We start from the raw sequence: 21,770 nt of genomic DNA on the forward strand, positions 1-21,770 counted from the left end.
TGTTCAAGCCTCCTCCTTGGACTACCCTACCTGCAGCCCACCTTGACCCAGAAGGGTGCCTTGCTTTCAACATCCGGATCTGGTCCTGTCCTCCTCTGCTCAAATTCTTCCATATCCCACTCCACACTGCCGAAAGGTAACATCAAAGCCCCTGTCAAGGCTTTCAGGGTCTGACCCTCCCTGTATTCCCACTCTCAGACCTATTTTACCCTCAGTTGTAAGCTCCCTGACAAACACATGGTTAACAGAACACTTCCAAGATCAAATGAGTTACTCCTGCCACGAATCTCTGTCCCACAGGTTTGTCAGATTTCTCCAAGACTATCAAAAATACATAAGTGACATGATTTGGGGGGAAATTCAAGGATCGTGCAACCCATTTTCTCCACCTACAGCCGCAAAAGCAATTGGGAAGAGATACTGCAAAAGAGGGAAGGGTCCCGCTGGAGGCGGGGGAGCGCTATCTAGAGCAGGCTTACGCCCTTTTGGGGAGGAAAAGCCTCCTTTCGGTCTCTGCACTGTCCACCCTGGAATTCCAGGGGACCTAAATCAATCCCCACCTTCTCGAACGGCGCCTCCCTCCCCACCCCACGCTTGACCCTCTTCTGGAATGCACCAGAACAGCTGTAGGACCAAGGGTGATATGCTGGTGATTCGAGAACCCAAGCCGAACTGCAACAGAGCGCGGTGGGGTTCCTAGGTCTGTTTTCGGGGCCACCCCCCGCCCCCTATCCTCTATCCTGGGGGACGGCGGACGCCTGGAAGGGCTGGAAAGCCAGTGGCTCCCACGTTTGGGGGTTTAGTGCTCGGATTCGCTCACGCCCCGACTAGGCTTTCAGAAGCGGACCTCGACCCCCGCCGAGTCCCGGGGAACGTGCAGTGGGCATGTCGCGTCCCCAGACTCGCCGCAGCGCCACGCCCAGTTTCACGAGGCATGCCGGGAGAGAAAGTTCTCAGCCGCGATGCCAGGACAGCCGATCCGCAGGCTCAGACTACAAGTCCCAGAGTGCATTGCGCCTCGCAGCCCCGGCCCTGCCGTGGTTGCCCTTGGCAACAGAACCTGTCTCTCCTCCCCTCCCACCCCCAGCGAGCCGGAACTGGGAAGCGCCTGCGAGCCGGGGGAGGGACAGGCTGCCACAGAGACCCTGGTGGGGAGACGGAGGGGAAAACAGGAGGAAACCTGACCGGGCCAGACGTTCGGAGAGACCCTCCCAGCCCCCGGACGGAGATGCCCAGGGTATTTCAGAGCCGGGCGTGGGGACAGACTGAATCAGTAAGAGACGTGGAGGGAGGGAAAGAGCTTCCACCCACTCCCCGTCCCCGAGCTGAGAGGGCTTCACAGAGACAGAGAGACACACTGTGAGTGAAGAAGGGACAAGGATAGCGCTGGAGAGGGGAGAAGGAAAGGGAGAGAGATCAACTTCAATATTCAGAGAGAGACCTCCGCGATGGAGAGAGACTCAGAGTCAGAGAGTGGTCAGAGAGGAACGGAGAGGGACAGAGAGAAAGCATCTGCAAAGACCAGGGGAGAGAAATGCAAAGAACCAGAAAGAAGAGAACATAGAGAACGAGACAGGGAGACAGACACAGATTGACTCCCAAAGAGAAAGACACGGGGGGAAGGGGAAACAGAGATCCACAGAGACGGAGACAGGGAGGGAGAAGGAGAGATTCAGGGAGACAGACTTTGGAGTGAGAGAGAGAGACACCCCAAGACCCGGGAGGGGGTGGTCCACAGGGGGAGTGACAAACAGCTGGAGACCCACAGCGAAGAAAAGAGAGAAATAAAAGCAGAAATTCTCAGAGACAAGGAAAGGAGCCCAGACCCACCCAGAAAGTCAGAGAAAGCTAGAAATACAGGGAGAGGAACAGAGGCCGAGGGAAAGGGACACTCCCGGAGGGAGACACAGACGTACAAAAATCACAAGAAGCCCAGAGGGAGAAATTGAGACTTGGCTGACATCCGAAAAAGTGAGACGCCAAGACTCCCTCCTGCTCACCGTTGGATCTCAGCACCAACACAAAGTTTGTGCAATGAAACGGGGAGACACACTCAGACGGAGGCCCTAGGGGAGTTGCGGTGGACTCACAGGAGTCGCCGCAGCACCCTGGAGGGGGTCGGAAGACCGGGCGGCGCGGCAGATTGGGGAGGGGGCAGGGCACCGAAGAGAGGGTGCCCCCCCCCACCTTCACCCGGCCTCCGGAGTGGGTGTGCGGACGTGTGTGTGTGTGTATGTGTCTCTTGGAGACGGGGGGCATAGTCCCTGGGCTCTCCAGGAGGGTGGGAGGGAGACGCCTTTAAGCCGAAACCCCGCCCCTCGGTCGTCATGGCAACGCCTCCCCCCGCCCGGGGCTCCCACATTTCAGCAGGTGCCGGAGCCGGAGCTCCCACCACCGCCGCCGCCCGTGCCTCCGGCTCCTCCGCGCCCGTGCTCTCGGCTCTCGCTCCCCCTGGCGGAGCCGGCGCGCCCCGAGGCTCCGCTCCCGGCCCCGCGCGCTCGGCTCCTGGAGGTGCCTCGCCCCTCTCACTCCCACCGCGGCATCTTCCGCCGGCTCTTCTGTCCTGCCGAGCCTCCGGCTAGTCGCCCTTCCACCTGTTTCCCCAGACAGGCAGGATCCCGGTCCCTGCTACGTTCCTGGGGCCATGTCCGGCCTGGGCCCCGGCGGAGGCGATTCAGAGGGCGGACCCCGGCCCCTGTTTTGCAGAAAGGGGGCTCTGAGGCAGAAGGTGGTCCATGAGGTCAAGAGCCACAAGTTCACCGCTCGTTTCTTCAAGCAGCCGACCTTCTGCAGCCACTGCACTGACTTCATATGGTGAGGGAGGGGGCTGGGGCCCCGGGGGATGGGGCCCCCTGATGAGCAGAAAAGCAGGGGCAGCGGCCCTGGCTCCTGGCCCCCGGCTGGGCACGGGTTAGAGGCCGGCACTCCTGGGTCAGAGAGAGGGAGGCGGGCGTCCTGGCCTTCCGGGTGTGAAGGAAGGGTCTGGGGGCCTGGGCTCCTGGGTCTGACAGAAGAGGGACACGGACGGGGGGGTGCAGGATTTCGGGGTCCTGGGAAGAGGAGGCTAGCTGGGGTTCAGACTCCTGGGTCCGACGGGAGGCGGGTGGGAGTACGCGGGCCTCCCACGATCCGCAGAGGCGAGGGGGTCCAGCACCCTGTTCTGCACTGACCTCAGATCCTTGACTCTCACAGGGGGATTGGAAAACAGGGTCTGCAATGTCAAGGTAAGAGCTGGGGACCTGAACTCCTGGGACCCTCGGAAGGGTGGAGGCTGGGGACCCGCAGTCTAGGCTGCTTGACACACGTGTTCGCTGGTCCCCAGAGAGGCGCGGGGGAGCCCTGGGCGGGGGGTGTGGCAGAGACACTGCCTGCAGTGGGGGGGGGGGGGAGCTCTGACGGCGGGGCCACCGCGGAGGTGGCACTGGGGGCCCCTCCCTCGGCCGGCTCCAGGTGGGGACAGATATTTGGAGAATCTGTTGCCATGGGAACAGGGAGATTTGGGAAAGGGGAGCTGAAGGGGGGGCTGGAGATGCAAAGTCAGAGCCCCCCCCCCCCAGGCTGCCGTTGCCATGACAACAACACCCTTCCTAGGAAGGGGCAGGCCGGGTGGGGTCACCGATGGGCTGGTGGGGGCTGGGTGGGGCCAGCAGATATGGGGGCCGGGGGAGGGGGGGCGAGTCCTAAAGTACCAGCTGCCACTGCTGAGAGCAGAGTGAGTCAGGGAGGGGGGCGGGCCGTCGGCGTCGCCCCCAGACTCACTTCTGCCCAAGTTGATGCTCTCTGTTCTGTTGAAGGACCTCTCTGTGTCTCCTCCCTTCTGGTCTGCCTGCCTCTCTCTTCACTTTCTAATCTCTGTCCCTGGATCCTGCTTTCTCTCTGTCTCCCTCTCTTGCCCTCTCTCTGTCTCCTTCTCTCTCTCTCTCTCTCTCTCTCTCACTCTCTCTCTCTCTGCCTCTCTTATCTCTGTCTCCGGCTTTGGCTATGTGTAGGCACTGGGCGCTCTGTGTTTCTCTGTTTCCGTGACTCTCTGCATCTCTGTTTCTTTCTTTGGATCTTAGAATTTCTGTCTCTCGGTCTCTCTCTCTCTCTCTCTGCATGCCAAGGTCTCTGCTTTTCTCTGTATCAAACCCTATGGAGATCCCTCTCTCCAGGGTTTCTTTCTGTCTGGGTCTCCCCTCCTTCTGATTTTCTGTCCACTGGGGTCTCTCTCCGCTCTGGGTTTCTATGATTTTTGCCTTCAGTCTGCAGTTTTGTGGTTCACCGACGATGCCACGAATTTGTGACCTTCGAGTGTCCAGGCGCTGGGAAGGGCCCCCAGACGGACGTGAGTGCCTGCACACCTGGTTCTCCCTCCTCGGGCCGCGCCCCCGCCCTCACCCCCTCGGCGTCCGTCCCAATTTCTCCTGCTATTTTTAAGGCTGGGAGGGGAGGGGGGCTGGAGAGATAGGGAGAGCTGGTCTGGCCCAGATTCCCTGCCCTTGGCCTGGAAAGGGGGAATGAGAGGGGACCGAGACTGGCTGGGGACCCAGGTGGGGGACAGAGAGGAGGCCGGGTGAGGGGACTTCGGTGCTGGAGGAGCTCGGCTGTGATCCAGGAGCTAAGAGATTCGGAAAACAGAAGGATGAGGGGCAGAGAGACAGAGAGAGGGAAATTGATGCAAGCACTGAGATCCTGAGATAAGACAGAGAAAGAGAGCCCAGAGATGAAGAAAAAAAGAGACCCCGGCAGATTGGGAGAGGGGGGAGAAAGCAAGAGCAGTGGAACAGAGTCAGCGACATGGGAGGAAGGAAAAGGGAACCCAGAAAGACTGAGAGACAAACTCAGAGACAGAGGGGCAGACACTCAGAAAGGGAAACTAGAATAGAAAATGGTAGATTCAGGGAACTGCTTAGCAGGTGCTGAGAGAGGGAAGCCCGAGAGATCCTGTCATACACACACACGCACACACATATGTGCATTTATAGATGCCCCCTGTGTGTGCCATGCACACACATATATTTGCATACATAGACACCCGTGTGCACACACATATGTATGAGTATTGTACATGCACACACACAAATCCCCCCATGTTGCACACAGATATGTGCATGCACACATCCCTCGTGTACGCACACACAGATACACACAACCATTCTCTCCCTCCTCTCCACCCCCAACATCAAGGGGCTAACAAGAACTGTCCACCCTGCATGCCCACCCTCGATCCCTCCTTCACTCTCTGTCTGGCCCTGGGGCTCCTCTCATGAGCCTCAGTTTCACCCTCTGTAAAGTGGGGCTGACCATCTAGTGCTGACCTGGAGAACTTTCCGGCATGATGAAAGCATTCTGTGTCTTTGTCATCCAGCTGCCAACCATCATAGCTAGCCATCAAGGGACGGAAATTTAAAATCCTGCTTGGTTTAGTCACTAATTTGTGTCGGGCTCTCTGCGACCCCATGTACTATAACCCACCAGGCTTCTCTGTCCATGGGATTCTCCAGGCAAGAATACTGGAGTGGGTTGCCATTTTCTTCTCCAAATAATCCTGCTTAATTTGAATTAATACATAGCCACCTGTAGGATTTCCCTGATCCAATGATTGACTCCACACTCCCACTGGAGATGGCACAGGTTCAGTCCCTGGTCAGGGAACTAAGATCCCACATGCCATGCGGAACAGCCCAAAAAAAAGAAACAGCCGCCTATAGTTAGGGCTACCGTGTGGGATAGGCATCAATCTAGACGCCCCCAGGCTTGTTTTGACAGTTCAGTGAAGTCAGGCAGCATGAGACTAGCCCAGGGTTTGACACAGAGTTGGAGATGGTTTTATGGTTAGCAGATGGAGAAAGAGGCGGGTTGAGAAAGAGAGAGAGCACACCACGGAAGTCCATGAGGCATTCTGCCAGCTTGTCAGGTCAAGAAAACTGAAGTTTAGAGGATGCGACTTCTGAGACCATAGATTGAGTTCCACTATCTCCCAGCACCTGTATATATTATGATTTGCTGCCTCACCCGCCCACCGCCACCACCACCAAACACTCCATCTGATTTACCCAAGGCTCACTGCATGTACTTAACAGGGATCTTGTACATAGCATAAGAATGAATCTTCTCAACAGCTTATAAAGTTAGGTATTGTTCCTGTCCCCATCTAATGGAAGTTCTTGGGCCAGGACACCTGGGCTTGAGTCCCACCTCCACCGCGTGTTGGTTCTGTGGCCTTCCAGAAGTTAATTTACCTCTCTGCACCTCTGGAGTTCCTTGTCTGTAAAATGGGGTTTAATAACCATGCCCTCATCTGATAGGATTGTTTTAAGAACTGAATGAGCCAACTCCTTGGGTTGTAAAACTGTTACTATTATTAGTGAGGAAATGAAAGGAAATAGTGCAGACAAGGCCTTTCCTCCCTATCTGGCTTTCTTTTCTCTCTGTGAAGCATTAAGCTTTTATTCTTGTCAGCAACACAGATCAAGGGCTTAAGAAGTGCTCAGGGCTCCAGACGCATGATTGCATTCCGTCTGCACAAGAACCCTTTCAGGGAGGTCTCACAGTCCCATTTTATGGAGAGGCTCCCTGAATTTCTCAAAAGGGTGGTATGGGGGGAAGGTCACACAGCTGGGTCATGGGCAGAGTCAAAATTTGGACCCTAATCTTCCAAATCGGAATCCCAGTACTGTCTCCCTTTTTAATAGCTACTTTCACCCTGAGAATAACCACATCAACTCCCTTGTCAGGTACCCTGCTGGGAATTTTCACCACAGCATCTCATTTCATGTGGCAGGAACACTGGGAGCTCGGGTCAGCTGAAGGCCTTTGGAGGTTCAGAGAATGCAATTGCCAACACCTTTCCCCACCCAAGTACCATTCAATCCCCGCTGAACTTCTAAATAAAATCCTAAGAAGGTCTCGAATTTTCACCCTATAAAACTCTTACAGTGCACTCGTAGAAAATTGAACCCGGGTCTCCAGCATTGCAGGCAGATTCTTTACCATCTGAGCCACCAGGGAAGCCCCAAAGTGTTCATCACTCGTTTGGGTCTGACTCTTTCCGACCCCATGGACGGTAGCCCACCAGGCTCCTCTGTCCATGGAATTCTCCAAACAAGAATAATGCAGTGGGTAGCTATTCCTGTCTCCAAGGGATCTCCCCAACCCACAAGTCAAACCCGGGTCTCCTGCACTGCAGGCAGATTCTTTACTATTGGAGCCACCAAGGAAGCCCGCTTAGAAAAATGCAAATATCAAATTATTTTGTACTCAGACATTGCTGAGGGTGGAAGGAGGAATGCTTTTCCTGGTGTCTTAAATTCATGCTTAATTGGAATTGAGCTATAAGCACTGCTTCAAGATATAGATTGTTTATTTCCATTGGACAGATAAAGACACTGAGGCTCAAAATCAGGCATGTACCTGAAATCACACAACTGGGGAATGGCCCAACTCTTGATTAAACCCAGGGCTATGTGGGGACTGCAATAAAAAGACCAGTAACAACCATGGCAGTAATGACAGCAGTAACACTGCCGAGCACATTTAACCAGACCCTGCTGTGTGGTTTACACTTTATCTTTGGGATACCTGGGTCCCTAAAACTGAGAGGGCATAGTCTCCATCCCACACGGGGCTCAGAGAAGGCTGGTCGTCACAGCCAGACATTGAAAAAGGCTGACCATGAATGACCCGGGGATCGTGGGGGCCCACAAGTCCTCAAAGAACAGCTTGTGGAAGACTACAGGGTAGGGACTGTGGACCTTGGACGCCTCCACTTCCTTCAGATTCTTCCCAAATTCCACCTTGTTGGTACAACCTTCCCTGATCACTCTATTTCACATTTCAATCCCCCCCACCCGACCCCTGACGGTGCGCATCCCTGCTCCATCTTTGTCCAGAGCATCTGTATCCATACCTCATACTATATATTCTAAGATTGTTTTTATGCAGACTAGTTTTTAAAGTCTTTATGCAATTTTGTCACAATATTGCTTCTGCTTATGTTTTGATTTTTTGGCCCCAAGGCATGTGGGTCTTAGCCGCCCCACCAGGGATGGAACAGGTAGCCGCTGCACTGGAAGGCAGAGTCTTAACCACTGCACCACCAAGGAAGGCCCTATATATTTTATTTGTCGTGTTCATCTTCTGTCTCCCTCGACTAGAAAGTAAAGTCCACACGGACTGCAGTTTTTATTGGTTTTGCTCAGGGGCTTGGTCCTCGCACCAAGAAAAGTGCCAGGCACGCAGTAGGTACTCCCTAAATACTGGCGAGTGAATGGGTGAGGCGGAACAGCAGGAAGACTGGGAGAGCAGGGCTGAAGAGGAAGAGTGGGGGGGGGTGCTTGTTCAGGACCCCTTCCGGCCCCCTCTTCTGACCGACTCCTCCCGACCGCCCCCCACCCCAGGATCCCCGGAACAAGCACAAGTTCCGTCTTCACAGCTACAGCAGCCCCACCTTCTGCGACCACTGTGGCTCCCTGCTCTACGGACTGGTGCACCAGGGCATGAAGTGTTCTTGTGAGTCTGCGAACCTGGCGCTTGGGGCCCCTGCAAAAGCGCAGAGTAACGCAAGTGGTAGTGGAGGGCAGGAGCGGGGGGGAGCGTGGAGGAAGGGAAGTGGAGTCTGGAGCTAAAGATGGGACCCGCAGTCCCACTTTCCAGTTCTGTCCCCCGCACCAGGCTGCGAGATGAACGTGCACCGGCGCTGTGTGCGCAGCGTGCCCTCTCTGTGCGGTGTGGACCACACGGAGCGCCGGGGGCGCCTGCAGCTGGAGATCCGGGCGCCCACCTCCGATGAGATCCACGTCACGGGTGAGACCCCGCCTCCTCGCCTGGCCCCGCCCCCGAGCTGCCCGCCCACCCTCACCGACCCAGGGAAGCCACGCCCCCTCGCAAAGTTCACGCCCGCACTGCTGACCCCGCCTGCACCGCTGACCGCCACCCGGCCATGCCCCTTTCCGCTCGAGGCTCCTGGTCTCCAGCCTTGCTTCTCCTGATGGGTGTTCTAGGCATCAAGGTCCTGGGGGTGGAGGTGGGTGCGGACGAGAGAAGAACTGGTCCCAAGGGAGGTTCTGGTTTACTACATGGCTTCCCAAGTGGCACAGGAGACATAAGAGACCCGGGTTCCGTCCCTGGGTTGAGAAGATCCCCTGGAGGAGGGCATGGCAACCCACTCCAGTATTCTTGCCTGCAGAATCTCATGGTCAGAGGAACCTGGCGGGCTACAGTCCATGGGGCCGCAGAGTCGGACACGACTGAAGTGATTTAGCATGCATGCCCTGGTGATATGGCCAGGATCCTAAGGGAGCCAGGGACTTTGGGTTTGATTTCTGGATCACTGGCTGGGGAAAGGGCTTCATGCCCTGTCTTCTGGGTACTGGAGAAGTAAAAGATTTTTTTAAAAGAAAGAAAAGGAAACAAAAAAACATGGGTCATGGAAGAGGAAGTAGAGACATTGGAATTCGTGACTGCTGGCTGGGGGAAGGCTCCGGGGCCTCTCCCTGGATCTTAACCCCATATGCCCTCCTTCACCTTCCCCCTCAGTTGGTGAGGCCCGGAACCTCATCCCAATGGACCCCAACGGTCTCTCCGACCCCTATGTGAAGCTGAAGCTCATCCCAGACCCTCGGAATTTGACCAAACAGAAGACCCGCACAGTGAAAGCCACGCTAAACCCTGTGTGGAACGAGACCTTTGTGTTGTGAGTCTCGGGTGCGGGGGAGGCCCGGTGATGACTGACAGAGAACGATCTGAGAGTCCTAGTGGCCCACAAGACTGCAGAGAGCAGGTGGTAGGATAGGCGGAACCCCGCAAAGGGAGAAGAAGGCGATGGGAGGAGAAAATGAAGCGACTGAGAAAGAGGGATGGAGACCCAGAAGGTGACCGTTTTAGAGTTAAGACAGAGATCAGAGAGATTAGACAGACCCCGAGACTCAGAGGAAGAAACATAAAGCCAGTAGAGACACAGACGGCATGGGGCGGGGTGTGATAGGTGGGCGGCAGGAAGAGAAAGAGAAGCCAGCTGAGAGAAAGACAGAAGGACGGTTCTGGAGGGAGAACAGGGGAGAGATCCGGAGAGAAAAGCCCAGAGGCACGGATGCGAAAGACCACGGAGGGGGACTGAGAGAGCGTTCTAGGTCGACTTTGGGCCCAGGTGGGGAGAGGGACCCTCTTCGGGAGGACTCGGGGTGGGAACACACTCCGCAGAGCTGGAAAGAGGCCCCAGCTCAGGAGGCTTATCGGCTCCTGCAGCATCGAGGGTGCGGAGGTCGGGGAGCCACGAGCTGGCCCCTCACTGCACCCCTTTCTCCCCGCAGCAATCTGAAGCCCGGGGACGTGGAGCGCCGGCTTAGCGTGGAGGTGTGGGACTGGGACCGGACCTCCCGAAACGACTTCATGGGCGCCATGTCCTTCGGCGTCTCGGAGCTGCTCAAGGCGCCGGTGGACGGCTGGTGAGGGGCGGGCGGGGGCTGGGCTCGGCGCCGGCACCCGCGCCTCCTTCCCCTGGGGTGTGGTCTCTCTCCTCCCGGACGGACACCGTCCTCTCGGCCTCCCTGGGCTGTTTTATCCTCCCCCACCCCCGTCCCTCTCTTCTTATCTCACTCTTTCGCTCTCTCCGTCTCTTCCCCCCTTCTGATGTCTCTGCCTCTCCCTTGGGTGTCCCCCCACCCCCGCCCCATCCGTCTTCCCAACTTCCCCACCCCCCCCCCAACCCGCTCTGGTCTCCGTCTGAACGTCAGGTACAAGTTACTGAACCAGGAGGAGGGCGAGTATTACAATGTGCCGGTGGCTGACGCCGACAACTGCAACCTCCTCCAGAAGTTCGAGGTACCCAGACCCCGGCTTTCCCCGCCCATCCCACCCCCGGGGAGCGCAGCCTCCCACAGTTCAGAGCCGGCCTTCCCCAGACTCCATCACTGCTTGCCCGCTGGTCCCGGGAGGAAACTTCCCAGCAGACCCTGGAGTTCTTTCTGCTTTTCTAAGGGACTGCTGGGAACTGGAATTCCTATCCATCCCCAGGGCTTCCCAGGTGGCGCTAGTGGTAAAGAACCCTCCTGCCAATGCAGGAAACACAGGAGAGGCGGGTTCAATCCTGTGTTGGGAAGATCCCCTGGAGGAGGACATGGCAACAGACTCCAGTATTCTTGCCTGGAGAACCCCATGGACAGAAGAGCCTGGTGGGCTACGGTCCATGGGGTCTCTAAGAGTCAGACACAACTGAAGCTAACTAACACACTAAACTAACACGCATGCACACACATCCATCCCTATGGCTTGGGGTTCCGGGGGCCCCCATCCCCTGCTTTAGGGCCGTCGCCTGCCTCTCCCAGGAGGCTCTGACTCTGATTTCTTCTCCCTCAGGCCTGTAACTACCCTCTGGAACTATACGAGGTGAGAAGAGTCAGAGGCTTGGGTTGGAGGCAGCTTCATTCCCGTGGTTTGTATCTGTCCCCAACACATCTCATCCCTCTCATATCTGTCTGCATTTCCACACGCATGGGTGGAGAGCATACCATACCTGGGGGCAGGTCTTGTGTTTGCTGAGTAATCTGCGCTCTCTGGAGGTCAGTCTGACCCTCAGGCAATTCCCTAAGGTAGGGACAGCATCACAGATTCCTTAGATTCAAAGATGCTGAGAGGCTCTGGGGCCCTGTAGCTATCAATTCTGGGTCCCGTGTTTCTGGCATTCCATGGACTGCGGGGCCTGGCTCTGGAATTCTGTGGTCTATCATTCCGGGCCTGTGGGTCTCGGATTCTGTGGTTACACTTCTGTTTCTTCCTGGCACTGAAGAAGGAGCAGAGCTCTAGGAGATGCAGGTCCAAAATAGGGTTCTCTCTGCCACCTGCAGCTCCTGAGGAAAGTGTTTTTATGCTGGCCGCGTTGCAGTCTTCAGCGTTTCTATTGTTGGGGGATGGTAGGAGGCGCACACAGCGGATGGGAGGATCCCAGTACACTTGGGGAGCCCCAACTCTCCTCTGGGCTGAATCAACCTTGGGAAGCAAAGGTCAGGATCCCCAGTTGGGGCCCTACCCAGCCTCTGTGATCTGTGTTTAATGACTTGTGGGGAACCATGGCCTCAGGCGCCCTGCCAGCCAAGCCATGTATGTATGAAGTGAAGTCTTCCAACTGGCCTGGGATGGGCCCCAAATCCCCCACCCCCACCCCCAGCTCCCCACCCCACTGTGCGCCTCTCCATAAGGCCACCAGTAGCATCTCTCATTCCACCCTGGGAAGATTCAGGAAAGGGGCTCTCGCAGACCCAGGCCCTTCTCTGTTCCTGACTTTGTGGGTGTGTCCCCCCTCGAGTGGCCCCTAAGGACCCACTCTTGTTGGATGAGGACCGGGCAGGGCCGCCCCCAGAACAGGGCCAGCCCGTGAGCTGGAAAAGTCAAAGGCGTCTGAGGAATTCCCAAGGGCGAGGTGTGTCTGGGGCACTTTCAGTTTCACAGGTTTCCCGCCCAGCACAATCCCTGGGTCAGGGAGATCCCCATGCAGAAGGAAATGGCAGCCCACTCCAGTATTCTTGCCTGGGAAATCCTGTGGACAGAGGAGCCTGGGGGGCTCCAATCCCTGGGGTCACGAGAGTCGGACATGACTTAGCGATGAAACTACCAGGGCACCCAAGAAGCACAGAGGTTAACCCAGTCTGGCAGGGGCCGGGGAGGTGATCAGGGAGGACTTTCCTGAGGAAGTGACACCCGAATTGCTCCTTGACGTTTTCTGTCCATTTCTCACTGTGGCCTTTCTCTCCTCCATTGGTTTTTGGTTTTGTTTTTCCTTTTTCACTTCCTGAACACCTATTTCCTGAAGTTTTACATAAGTCAAGCCCTATTCTGGGAGTAGAATCAGGCCATTCCCCGGGGAGCTCCTCTTTCAATGAAAGTTACAGATAGGGAAGGAAAGTATTTGATCATGGAGATGGCCTCGGGCACTGGGGAGTCCTAAACCTCTGGCAGGACCTGAGAAAGTCAGAGAAAAACTTCAACAGGAAGTACAGGATTCCCTGGGTAAAGGAAAAGGAGGACAGATTTCCAGACCAAGGAAGGAACACGTGCCCTCTTTCTCTCTTTCTTCCCTGTTGGCTCAGACAGTAAAGAATCTGCCTTGCAATGCAGGGGATGTAGGTTTCACCCCTGGGTGGGAAAGATCCCCTGGAGAAGAGAAAGGCAAGCTCGCTCCAGTATTCTTGCCTGCAGAATTCCACGGACAGAGAAGTCTGGCAAGCTACAGTCCACAGGGTCCCAAAGAATCAGCTATGACTGAGTGACTAACACTTTCACTCTGTCATTTCTTCTTTCAAAACAAACATATTTTTACTTGAGCCCTCTGTGTGCCAGGCATAGTTCTAATCACTGGGGATATAGCAGCAAATAAGAAGAGAGGGGGAAAAAATACACTCCTGCCCTCCTGGGAGGAAGACATTAAACAAAATAAAGGCACTGATGATCCCGTGTTAGACAATGATGAATGACTATGGAGAAAAACAAATGCTAAAGATAGGGAGTGCTGTTTTGTGAGACTTTACAATAAGCAGGGAAGGCTTCACCAAGAAAGTGACCACTGGGCAAAGAGATAAAGGAGATGAAATAGCCGTAAGGATAGCTCAGAGCCTTCCCAACGGAGGGAAGGTCACATGCAAAGGCCCTGAGGTGGGAGCAGGCCAGCTATGTCTGGGTTCAATCCCTGGTCAGGGAACTAGATCCCACATGCTGCAGTTAAGGCCCAGCGCAGCTAAATAAGTTCATTTTTTAAGTAAGTAAATAGACCAAGTGAGATGGGAGGGCACTGGAGGTGGCCCGAGATGGTTTTGATTCAGACAAGAGGACTACCTCTGTGTCGAGAACTGACGGTAGGAGGAGGAAGAAGGCATCATTGAGGTCCAGAGGTGAGTTGCCGGCAGCTCGGCCCAGGGAGGCAATTACAGTAAGAGTGTTCAGGTTCTGAATGTGCTCTGAAGTTAGAAGTTCAGGACCTGCATTCAGCACTCGACTCCAGACCCAAGCCACCTGCTGGGTGATAGTGGAGAAGCACAGAGGAGGGAGACACAGTCTCTGGCATTAATGAGTTTTGATTTCTGGCTCTGCTTTCTACCTGCTCTGTGACTTTGGGCAAGTTGCTTACCTTCTCTAAGATGGGAGATCGGGTGGTGGTGCTGATGGGGAGGATTGATGGCATATAGTAAGCTGTCTAAGTGCTAGCTGAACACTAAACTCTCCAGGCACGTGTGCTGAGTCTCTTCAGTCGTGTCCGACACTTTGAGACCGAAGCCTGCCAGGCTCTTCTGTCCGTGGGATTCTCCAGGCAAGAATCCTGGAGTGGGTTGCCATGCCCTCCTCCAGGGGATCTTCCTGACCCAGGGAGTGAACCCACATCTCTGATGTCTCCCGCATTGTCAGGCAGCTTCTTTACCACTAGTACCACCTCCGAAGTTCGGTGTTAACCGTTCAGTCATGTCCAACTCTTTGGGAACCCATGGACTGTATCCGCCAGACTCCTCTGTTCATGGGGTTCTCCAGGCAAGAATACTGGAGTGGGTTGCCATTTCCTTCTTCAGGGGATCTTCCTGACCCAGGGATCAAACCCAGGTCTCCTACACTGTAGGCAGATTTTTTACTGTCTGAGCCACAAAGGAAGTCCAGTAAAACCTCCAGGCTATGGGAAATCAGGAAAAGTCCCTAAATCAAAGATGGGTATGGAAATAGCTTTTTTTCTCTCTCCATCTTCCCATCTCTGTGTGTCTCCGCTTCCCTTTTGTCCTTGGATGCTGTCTCTCTGAGGGGCACCCCCTTATCCCCTTCCAGGGTCTGACTAGCTCTGCATGTCTCCCCTTTCTCACAGAGGGTGCGGACGGGTCCCTCCTCCTCTCCCATCCCCTCCCCGTCCCCCAGTCCCACCGACTCCAAGCGCTGTTTCTTCGGGGCGAGCCCTGGACGACTGCACATCTCGGACTTCAGCTTCCTCATGGTTCTAGGAAAAGGCAGTTTTGGGAAGGTTGGATTCCTGGGGGCTCTGGGGGAAGGGGAGGATGTCTGGGGGAGGGGTCAGGTTTCTTAGGAATGAAATCAGAGTCTGGGGGAGGAACTAGGCTTCTGAGTCCCCAAAGATGGCTTGATGGGGCCTCTTGAGTTCCTGGAAAGGAGAGGCCTAAAGATGTGGATACTTGCCCTGAAGGAGTGGCTGGCCACGTCAGGGCATCCGGAGAGTGAGAGGGGGAACCCAGCATTCTGTTTCTTTGTTTCCTTGAAAGGGAAGGCTAGGGACCAGCGCTCTGGGTTCCCAGATGGACTAGGCCTCTGTCCCTAGGTGATGCTGGCCGAGCGCCGGGGCTCCGATGAGCTCTACGCCATCAAGATCCTGAAGAAAGACGTGATCGTCCAGGATGACGACGTGGACTGCACCCTGGTGGAGAAACGCGTGCTGGCCCTGGGTGGCCGAGGCCCCGGAGGCCGGCCACACTTCCTCACCCAGCTTCACTCCACCTTCCAGACCCCGGTGCGAAAGGAGGGGGCCCCAGGCTGGCTCAGGGGCCCTGCTTCATCCCCTCCCCCTCAACCCCCCAGATGAATTCGCATTGGCTTTGAGAGTCTGAGTTTGGGAAAGCGCAGAAGAACCCGGCGGACTCTGAAGGGGCGTGGCCGGCTCCTCAGTGGGTGTGGCCAGCACGCAGGTGGCGTGGAGGGCGTGGCCAGAGGGCTGGGAGCATGAGTGGGCGTGGCCTGAACTCCCTAGGGGTTGAGTGGGTGTTTCTGGAGTACCGGCTTCTGGAGTAAAAGAGTGCGTGAGTGAGCTTGCCTACAACTGGGCTCTGCGTGATGAGGCTGTCACTCGTGGGTTCTCAGTTAAGGAGTCATCAGAAATAAGGCGTTTCCGAAGAATGTGAAATGGGACAACAAGTCAGAACTGTCAGAGGTTAGAGAGGGCGTGACTCTACTTTCAAGAGCTCTGAGTGGGCGTAGCCAGCTTCCTAGATTTTTTTTTTTTAACTAGTATTGGGAATTCCCTTCTGGTCTAGTGGTTAGGACGCCATGCTTCCACTTCAGGGGGCGTGGGTTCGATCCCTGGTCGGGGAATTAAGATTCCCGCAAGCTGGCAAGGTGCAGCCAAAAATTTAAAAATAATTTAAAAATTAGTATCATTTGCAAGTGAAGCCTGAACAGCTTTGGTCCCTAGCTGGTGGCCAAGACTGCATGTGTGAGTGAGTGGATATGGAAAGAGGTCTCAGTTTGCCTGAGACTTCAAGCAAATGGTGGACCTCAATCTTAAATCCCGGGAAGGGAGGAGGGGGAACACCCGACAGTTGAGAGTAACAGAGGATGGAGTGGGTGGAGATTCTGTGATGGCGGGTAGGCGTACACAGTTGCCCTGGATTTCTGATTGCATGGGCCCAGAGCCTTCCACGCTGGCCTGGAGTGGGCAGGAATGGACGTTTCCCTCCCCTGATGGATGTGTCCTTGCCTCTAAGCCCCTGTCCACCCCCTCCCCAGGATCGCCTATATTTTGTGATGGAGTATGTCACCGGGGGCGACTTGATGTACCACATCCAACAGCTGGGCAAGTTTAAGGAACCCCATGCAGCGTAAGTCTTGGCCAAGAGAGGAGGGTGGGGGGAAAGTGGAAGGGAGCGGTGTCCCGCCTCTGGCCTCCTGACCCCCCGCCCCCTCCTCCAGGTTCTACGCCGCAGAAATCGCCATCGGCCTCTTCTTCCTCCATAACCAGGGCATCATCTATCGGTGAGCAGTCCCGGGCCTTTCAGTGGAGGGGAGGGATTTGAGCTTAACGGCTCCAGGCTGCTCACTCTCTCCCCCTTCCTGCAACTCCTCCCTGCTGCACCCCAACCCACCCGCAGGGACCTGAAACTGGACAACGTGATGCTGGATGCTGAAGGGCACATCAAAATCACCGACTTCGGCATGTGTAAGGAGAACGTCTTTCCCGGGAGCACCACTCGCACCTTCTGCGGGACCCCGGACTACATAGCCCCCGAGGTAAGCCCACCTCCCCCGCTCTTAGAGCTCTCCAAGCTCGCTGCGTGGACGTGCCTGGGGGTCTAGTGTTCGTAATGTGGGGACCTGACCCCGGGGTCTTCATGGGAGTCAAGGACTGTTCCAACCACGGAGTGGGCGGGGCTGGGTCTCAAAATAGGCAAAGTGGGCAAGAACTGTGGGTGAATGTTCTGAAAGAGCGGGACCCCCTTCAGGGATTCTGGAGAACAGGACCTGTTACTGGACCGTTCTAAGAAGCTGGGGGAAGATTCCCAGTGTACTCTGGGGGAGTGGGGCCCATCCCACTAGAACATTAGGCTTGTGGAGGCTGTCCCCTGAATATTTCAAGTGGGCAAGAATCGGCTCTGACTTTGCTGGGGGTTGTGGCTAATGATTGGGACTGTATATAAGCAGACTGAGAGCAGGTCCCGATTTTTCTCCCTGGGAGAGGTGGGGTTGTCGGTGCTGGCCTGGATCTTTCCTGGTGACTCTGTGCTTCTGCCTGAGTGACCAGCCAATGGTTTCAAAACATAGCTGCTGGTCAGCATCACCTGGGAAGATTTCGAAAAATACACACACCTTTCCGCCTCTGACTCTGGTCTGTTGTGGCTGGAATTCTTCAGGGCTGGCGACAGCTATCTTTAACCAGTCAAGAATCTGGTATGTGTCCAGATTTAGGACTCTCTGGGCTCTTGAAGTTCTGTGCCGTCCACTTGACATTGTAAGGAGAGAGTTCAGTTATCTAGATATTCTAAATGCGTGGGCGGAACTTGCAACTTAGTGCTTAAATCTCCTTTATATTGGAACCAAAGGAATGTTCTGAGTAGGTAGAATCTGCTTCTCAAATGTTCCAAAGGATGGAGCCAAAGCGTTCTGAGTGTGAAAAGTTTGTGCTGAAAGCATTTAAAGTCGGGTAGGGTTTCCAGGTGGTGAAGCTGGAGGGGCCCACGTTTTCTTAAACCACAAATGACAGTTGCTCACCTTTCTCCCTCCCTGCTAGATCATTGCCTACCAACCCTATGGGAAGTCTGTCGATTGGTGGTCCTTTGGGGTTCTGCTCTATGAGATGTTGGCGGGACAGGTAAGGGACGCTGGGGAGAGGCTGGTTTGGCTAAAGGCAACACAGAAGGGGTGCCACCTGTTACATGGCCTATCTCAGGAGGAGCAGGTCAGGAACGGATGTCTTTAGGCTGAGTGTAGGAAGCTGTGGGGAGAAGTCCATCTACTAGAAGAGCGCTCTCCGTGGTTCTGAAACATTGACTTCCCACAGGCTAGGGGTTCTTTCCCCCTTTTTGTGTCTTGGACCCCTTTCTCAGAACAATGCTTTTAAACACATGAAATAAGATAATAGCATTACAGAAGAAGTCAATCATATTGAAATCTGTCTAACAAAATGTTAAAGGCTTAATTGAGTCATTTAACCAACTAAATAAATCTAACTTAAACGTGTATGGTTGTCTAAGGGTATTAGAATATGGACTTATATGTGATTTACTGCTAATGAATTAAACAGTATTAAATAGTAATATCTCACAAGAATAGGAAGCAGGTAGGAAGGCCTGTCAGTAATTTTAAAGTAGAGATGACTGTTTTGGTTTTTTTCCTTTGAGATATCCACAACTCTTATAAGAAAATATCTGTGATTTCCATCAGTGATAAAGTCGCAACTACTGCTGGGGTTTCTTTCCTAAATTTATAAGGCTGAATTTCAATTTTAGATTCCAAAAAAATAAGGATGCATGTTTTTTTTCCCATCCAAATTCAAGGACCACCCCCCCCCCAACTCAGTTGTAGAAACAGACTCCCTAGACCCCACAGTAGAATCTTTGTCTAGATACTGCTTTTCCAAATCCAAGAAGACTGGAGGCCACTCATCCAGCCAAGAGAGTGCTTTTACATTTTTTCCTGCAGTTTTTCTCTCTTCTATTTAAATGACACATTGCCTAATTAACACCTTGCTGATTTACATAGCAGATAAAGAGAGACAGAGCAGCAAAGAGGTGCAGAGAGCTGAAGCATCTCAGATAGAAAACAAGAGCTTCTGAGAGTGAGAAAGAAATAGCTTTGGCGGTCTGGTCATGTTTTTCTCCAGGAACTGGGGGCGGGGGTGGGGGTGGCCGGGGCAGGCTCTGCTTGTGGTGGGCAGGAAGGTGGGGCCAGGTAGTCAGGCCTCTGACTCTTTAACGCCTCTACTTTCTTAGCCCCCCTTTGATGGAGAAGACGAGGAGGAGCTGTTTCAAGCCATCATGGAACAAACTGTCACCTACCCCAAGTCACTTTCCCGGGAAGCTGTGGCCATCTGCAAGGGGGTGAGAACCCCTTGACTCCCAGATTCTCCAGGCCCACAACCCACACGCCCACGACTGCCATCCAGGACTGCCCACACAGTCTCTGCACATTAGGAAAAGGCTCCCACTCCTCAAGTCGATTTACTCCCATCTGCTGAAAAAGTTTATATAGCACAGAGATCTTGTTAGAACAATCACATCCTGCCTTGCTGCCCCAGGCAGTCCAAGGGTGGCCTCTACCCTGTCCTCGGCTCCCCGCCTCTCCCCAGCTCGGGGCAGGTAGCGCTTAGCCGAGTGGGTCAGTCAAACCTAATTCCTGCCACTTTTCCTCCTGTGGGATCTGGGGCAAGGCACTCTGGGAGCCACCGTCTCCTCCTCCAGGGTTGTGAAGTGAAGGCAGGAGAAGGAGCCGAGCCTACAGCAGATGTTAGCAGGCTTCTGCTTCGAGCTCCTGTCTCCACGTCTCTCTGACCACATCTCTCTGGGCTTTTGTCTCGTTACTCTGCCTCCATCTGCACACGATGGGTGTTCTGTGTCACTGCCTTGTTGTTTGCTTTTTCTGTGTCCTTCGGGGTCTCTGTTCACCTCTTCTGTCTTCTTCCTCCTCTTTCTGGGCCTCTATTACCTTCTCACCCACCCCCCTTCACACACACACACACACACACACACAAACACACACACACACACTGGATCTCTATCCTTCTCTTTCTGGGTCTCTCTCATCTTCTTTTTCTGGGTCTCTATTACCTTCTCACGAACTCCCCTTCACACACATGCACACACACACACGCATGCACACTGGCTCTCTATCCTTCTCCTTCTGGGTCTCTCTCATCTTCTGTTTCTGGGTCTCCATCTTCCCCTTTCTCTGAGTCTCCTCCTTCATATGGGGTCTTCATCCCTCTCTCTGGGTGTTTGTTTCCTGAGTCTCCTCCACCCCTTCCCCTCTCCTCCCTTCTCTCTTCTCCTACCTCCTCCTCCCTTCTCTCTTCTCCCTGCTGAGTCTTGCCCTCCTTCTGGGTCTCTGTTCCCCCTTTTCTCGGGGTCTTCTCTCTCCCACCTTCTTCTCTTCTGCCACTTTCCCTTTGGGATGTTTTCCCTATCGTCTTCCTCTCTTTCTGGGTTTCTCTGCCACTCACACCTTCACACCCTGATCTTGCTTGTTTCTTTGTCTGTCCCCGGGTCTCTGGGTTCGAGTTTCATCTACCCCACCTCATGTATCCCCCTTCTCCTCCTTCTCTCTCCCTCTCTTCTCCCCGCCTCCCCATCTCTGCACCCCCCATTGTTCATTCTTCTTTCTGGATCTCCATGCTTGTCTCTCCATTCCTCCTTCCTCGTCTTCCCCCCGCCTCCCTGCCCTGTCTTTCTCTGGGCCTCCTTGTCTGGGACTCTGTCTGTCTGTCCGTCTCTCTCTGTGTTCCCCGCAGTTCCTCACCAAGCACCCGGCCAAGCGCCTGGGCTCGGGCCCCGATGGAGAACCCACCATCCGCGCTCACGGCTTTTTCCGCTGGATCGACTGGGACAGGCTGGAACGATTGGAGATCGCGCCTCCGTTCAGACCCCGCCCGGTCAGTGCCCTCGCGGGAACACCACGCTGGCCCCTAAGAGGTCGGACGCTTCATGGTTCCCTCCCGGTGTTTCCCGCAGTGTGGCCGCAGTGGCGAGAACTTCGACAAGTTCTTCACTCGGGCGGCGCCGGCCTTGACACCCCCTGACCGCCTGGTTCTGGCCAGCATCGACCAGGCCGAGTTCCAGGGCTTCACCTATGTCAACCCGGATTTCGTGCACCCGGATGCCCGCAGCCCCATCAGCCCGACGCCTGTGCCAGTCATGTAATCCCACCTACCGCCACCAGGCGTCCCCACGGCTCCCTCCTCCGCCCCGGCCTTGGTCCTCGCCTCACCGTGCCACCCCCCTTTCCAATTCTAGACCTGGCTCCCCAGCGTTCTGGCCTCTGCCCCGCCCCTCGGGCTCGAACCGCCCCGCCCAAGCGTTCCTGGCATTCCGCACTCCCAGTACGATCTCTAGAGTCTTACCGTGCGCTAGATTCTGCTGCTGTTGAGCCCTAGATTCTGACCTGCCTGAGCATCCTGGACTCTGTCCCACCAATTTACAGAACCACCGACACCATCCCAGTTCTTCTTCTTCTTTTTTTCGTTTTGTTCTTCCTTCTTCTTCTTCCTGGGAAATAGTCTCATGGGGTGGGCTGTTCTAGACTAGGATTCCAGAACATCCCCCACCTCCGAGGCCCCACCCACCGCCGCTCCAGTTCCGGAGTAAGTGGGAGGCTGTGCCCCCTTGCTCCAGTGCCCCTGTTCTGCGCTCTAGGGATTCCTGGGATGTAAGGAAGATACCCCCCCCCCCCAACCTGTTCTCCGCCAGCTTTCGTCCTAGGCTCCCCCACCCCCAGACCCATCACCGCATGGCTCCTCCAGTCCTGCTCGGAACCCCACCTCTACCCAAATGCCTGCCACTCTTGGGACTCTCTGCGATCCCCTCTTCCGCCCGGCCACAGCTGCTGGAGAA

The 21,770-nt window shown here is 55.0% G+C and overlaps 1 protein-coding gene across 3 annotated transcripts; it reads left to right on the plus strand.

Annotated features, from left to right (window-relative positions):
* The first annotated feature begins 1,105 nt into the window (after positions 1 to 1,105).
* PRKCG (protein kinase C gamma) lies at positions 1,106 to 21,705 on the plus strand. 3 transcript variants are annotated; one of them, XM_065920779.1, is made up of 19 exons: positions 1,106 to 1,237; positions 2,611 to 2,814; positions 3,193 to 3,224; positions 4,242 to 4,324; positions 8,379 to 8,490; positions 8,653 to 8,784; positions 9,517 to 9,673; positions 10,290 to 10,424; positions 10,713 to 10,800; positions 11,335 to 11,364; positions 14,813 to 14,965; positions 15,278 to 15,466; positions 16,459 to 16,550; positions 16,642 to 16,704; positions 16,821 to 16,959; positions 17,957 to 18,037; positions 19,158 to 19,265; positions 20,672 to 20,812; positions 20,892 to 21,705. In XM_065920779.1, exons 2-19 carry the CDS (start codon positions 2,645 to 2,647, stop codon positions 21,078 to 21,080), a joined length of 2,094 nt encoding a protein of 697 aa, XP_065776851.1. In that variant the 5' UTR covers positions 1,106 to 1,237; positions 2,611 to 2,644; the 3' UTR covers positions 21,081 to 21,705. The 3 variants fall into 3 exon arrangements, with proteins under 3 accessions (XP_065776851.1, XP_065776850.1, XP_065776852.1); XM_065920778.1 differs by having other exon boundaries at positions 1,120 to 1,237; positions 2,607 to 2,814; XM_065920780.1 differs by having other exon boundaries at positions 1,136 to 1,273; positions 2,607 to 2,814.
* The last annotated feature ends 65 nt before the right edge of the window (positions 21,706 to 21,770 follow it).

The sequence above is a fragment of the Muntiacus reevesi genome, chromosome 2 (assembly GCF_963930625.1).
Source record: "Muntiacus reevesi chromosome 2, mMunRee1.1, whole genome shotgun sequence".
Taxonomy (NCBI): domain Eukaryota; kingdom Metazoa; phylum Chordata; class Mammalia; order Artiodactyla; family Cervidae; genus Muntiacus; species Muntiacus reevesi.

Bases quoted from the DNA above. Each gene is read 5' to 3' on its own strand.
- PRKCG (XM_065920779.1), top strand. From the start codon at position 2,645: ATGTCCGGCCTGGGCCCCGGCGGAGGCGATTCAGAGGGCGGACCCCGG. The intron at 3,225-4,241 runs GTAAGAGCTGGG...TTTTGCCTTCAG, and splicing joins ACAGGGTCTGCAATGTCAAG to TCTGCAGTTTTGTGGTTCAC. The intron at 4,325-8,378 runs GTGAGTGCCTGC...CCCCCACCCCAG, and splicing joins GGAAGGGCCCCCAGACGGAC to GATCCCCGGAACAAGCACAA.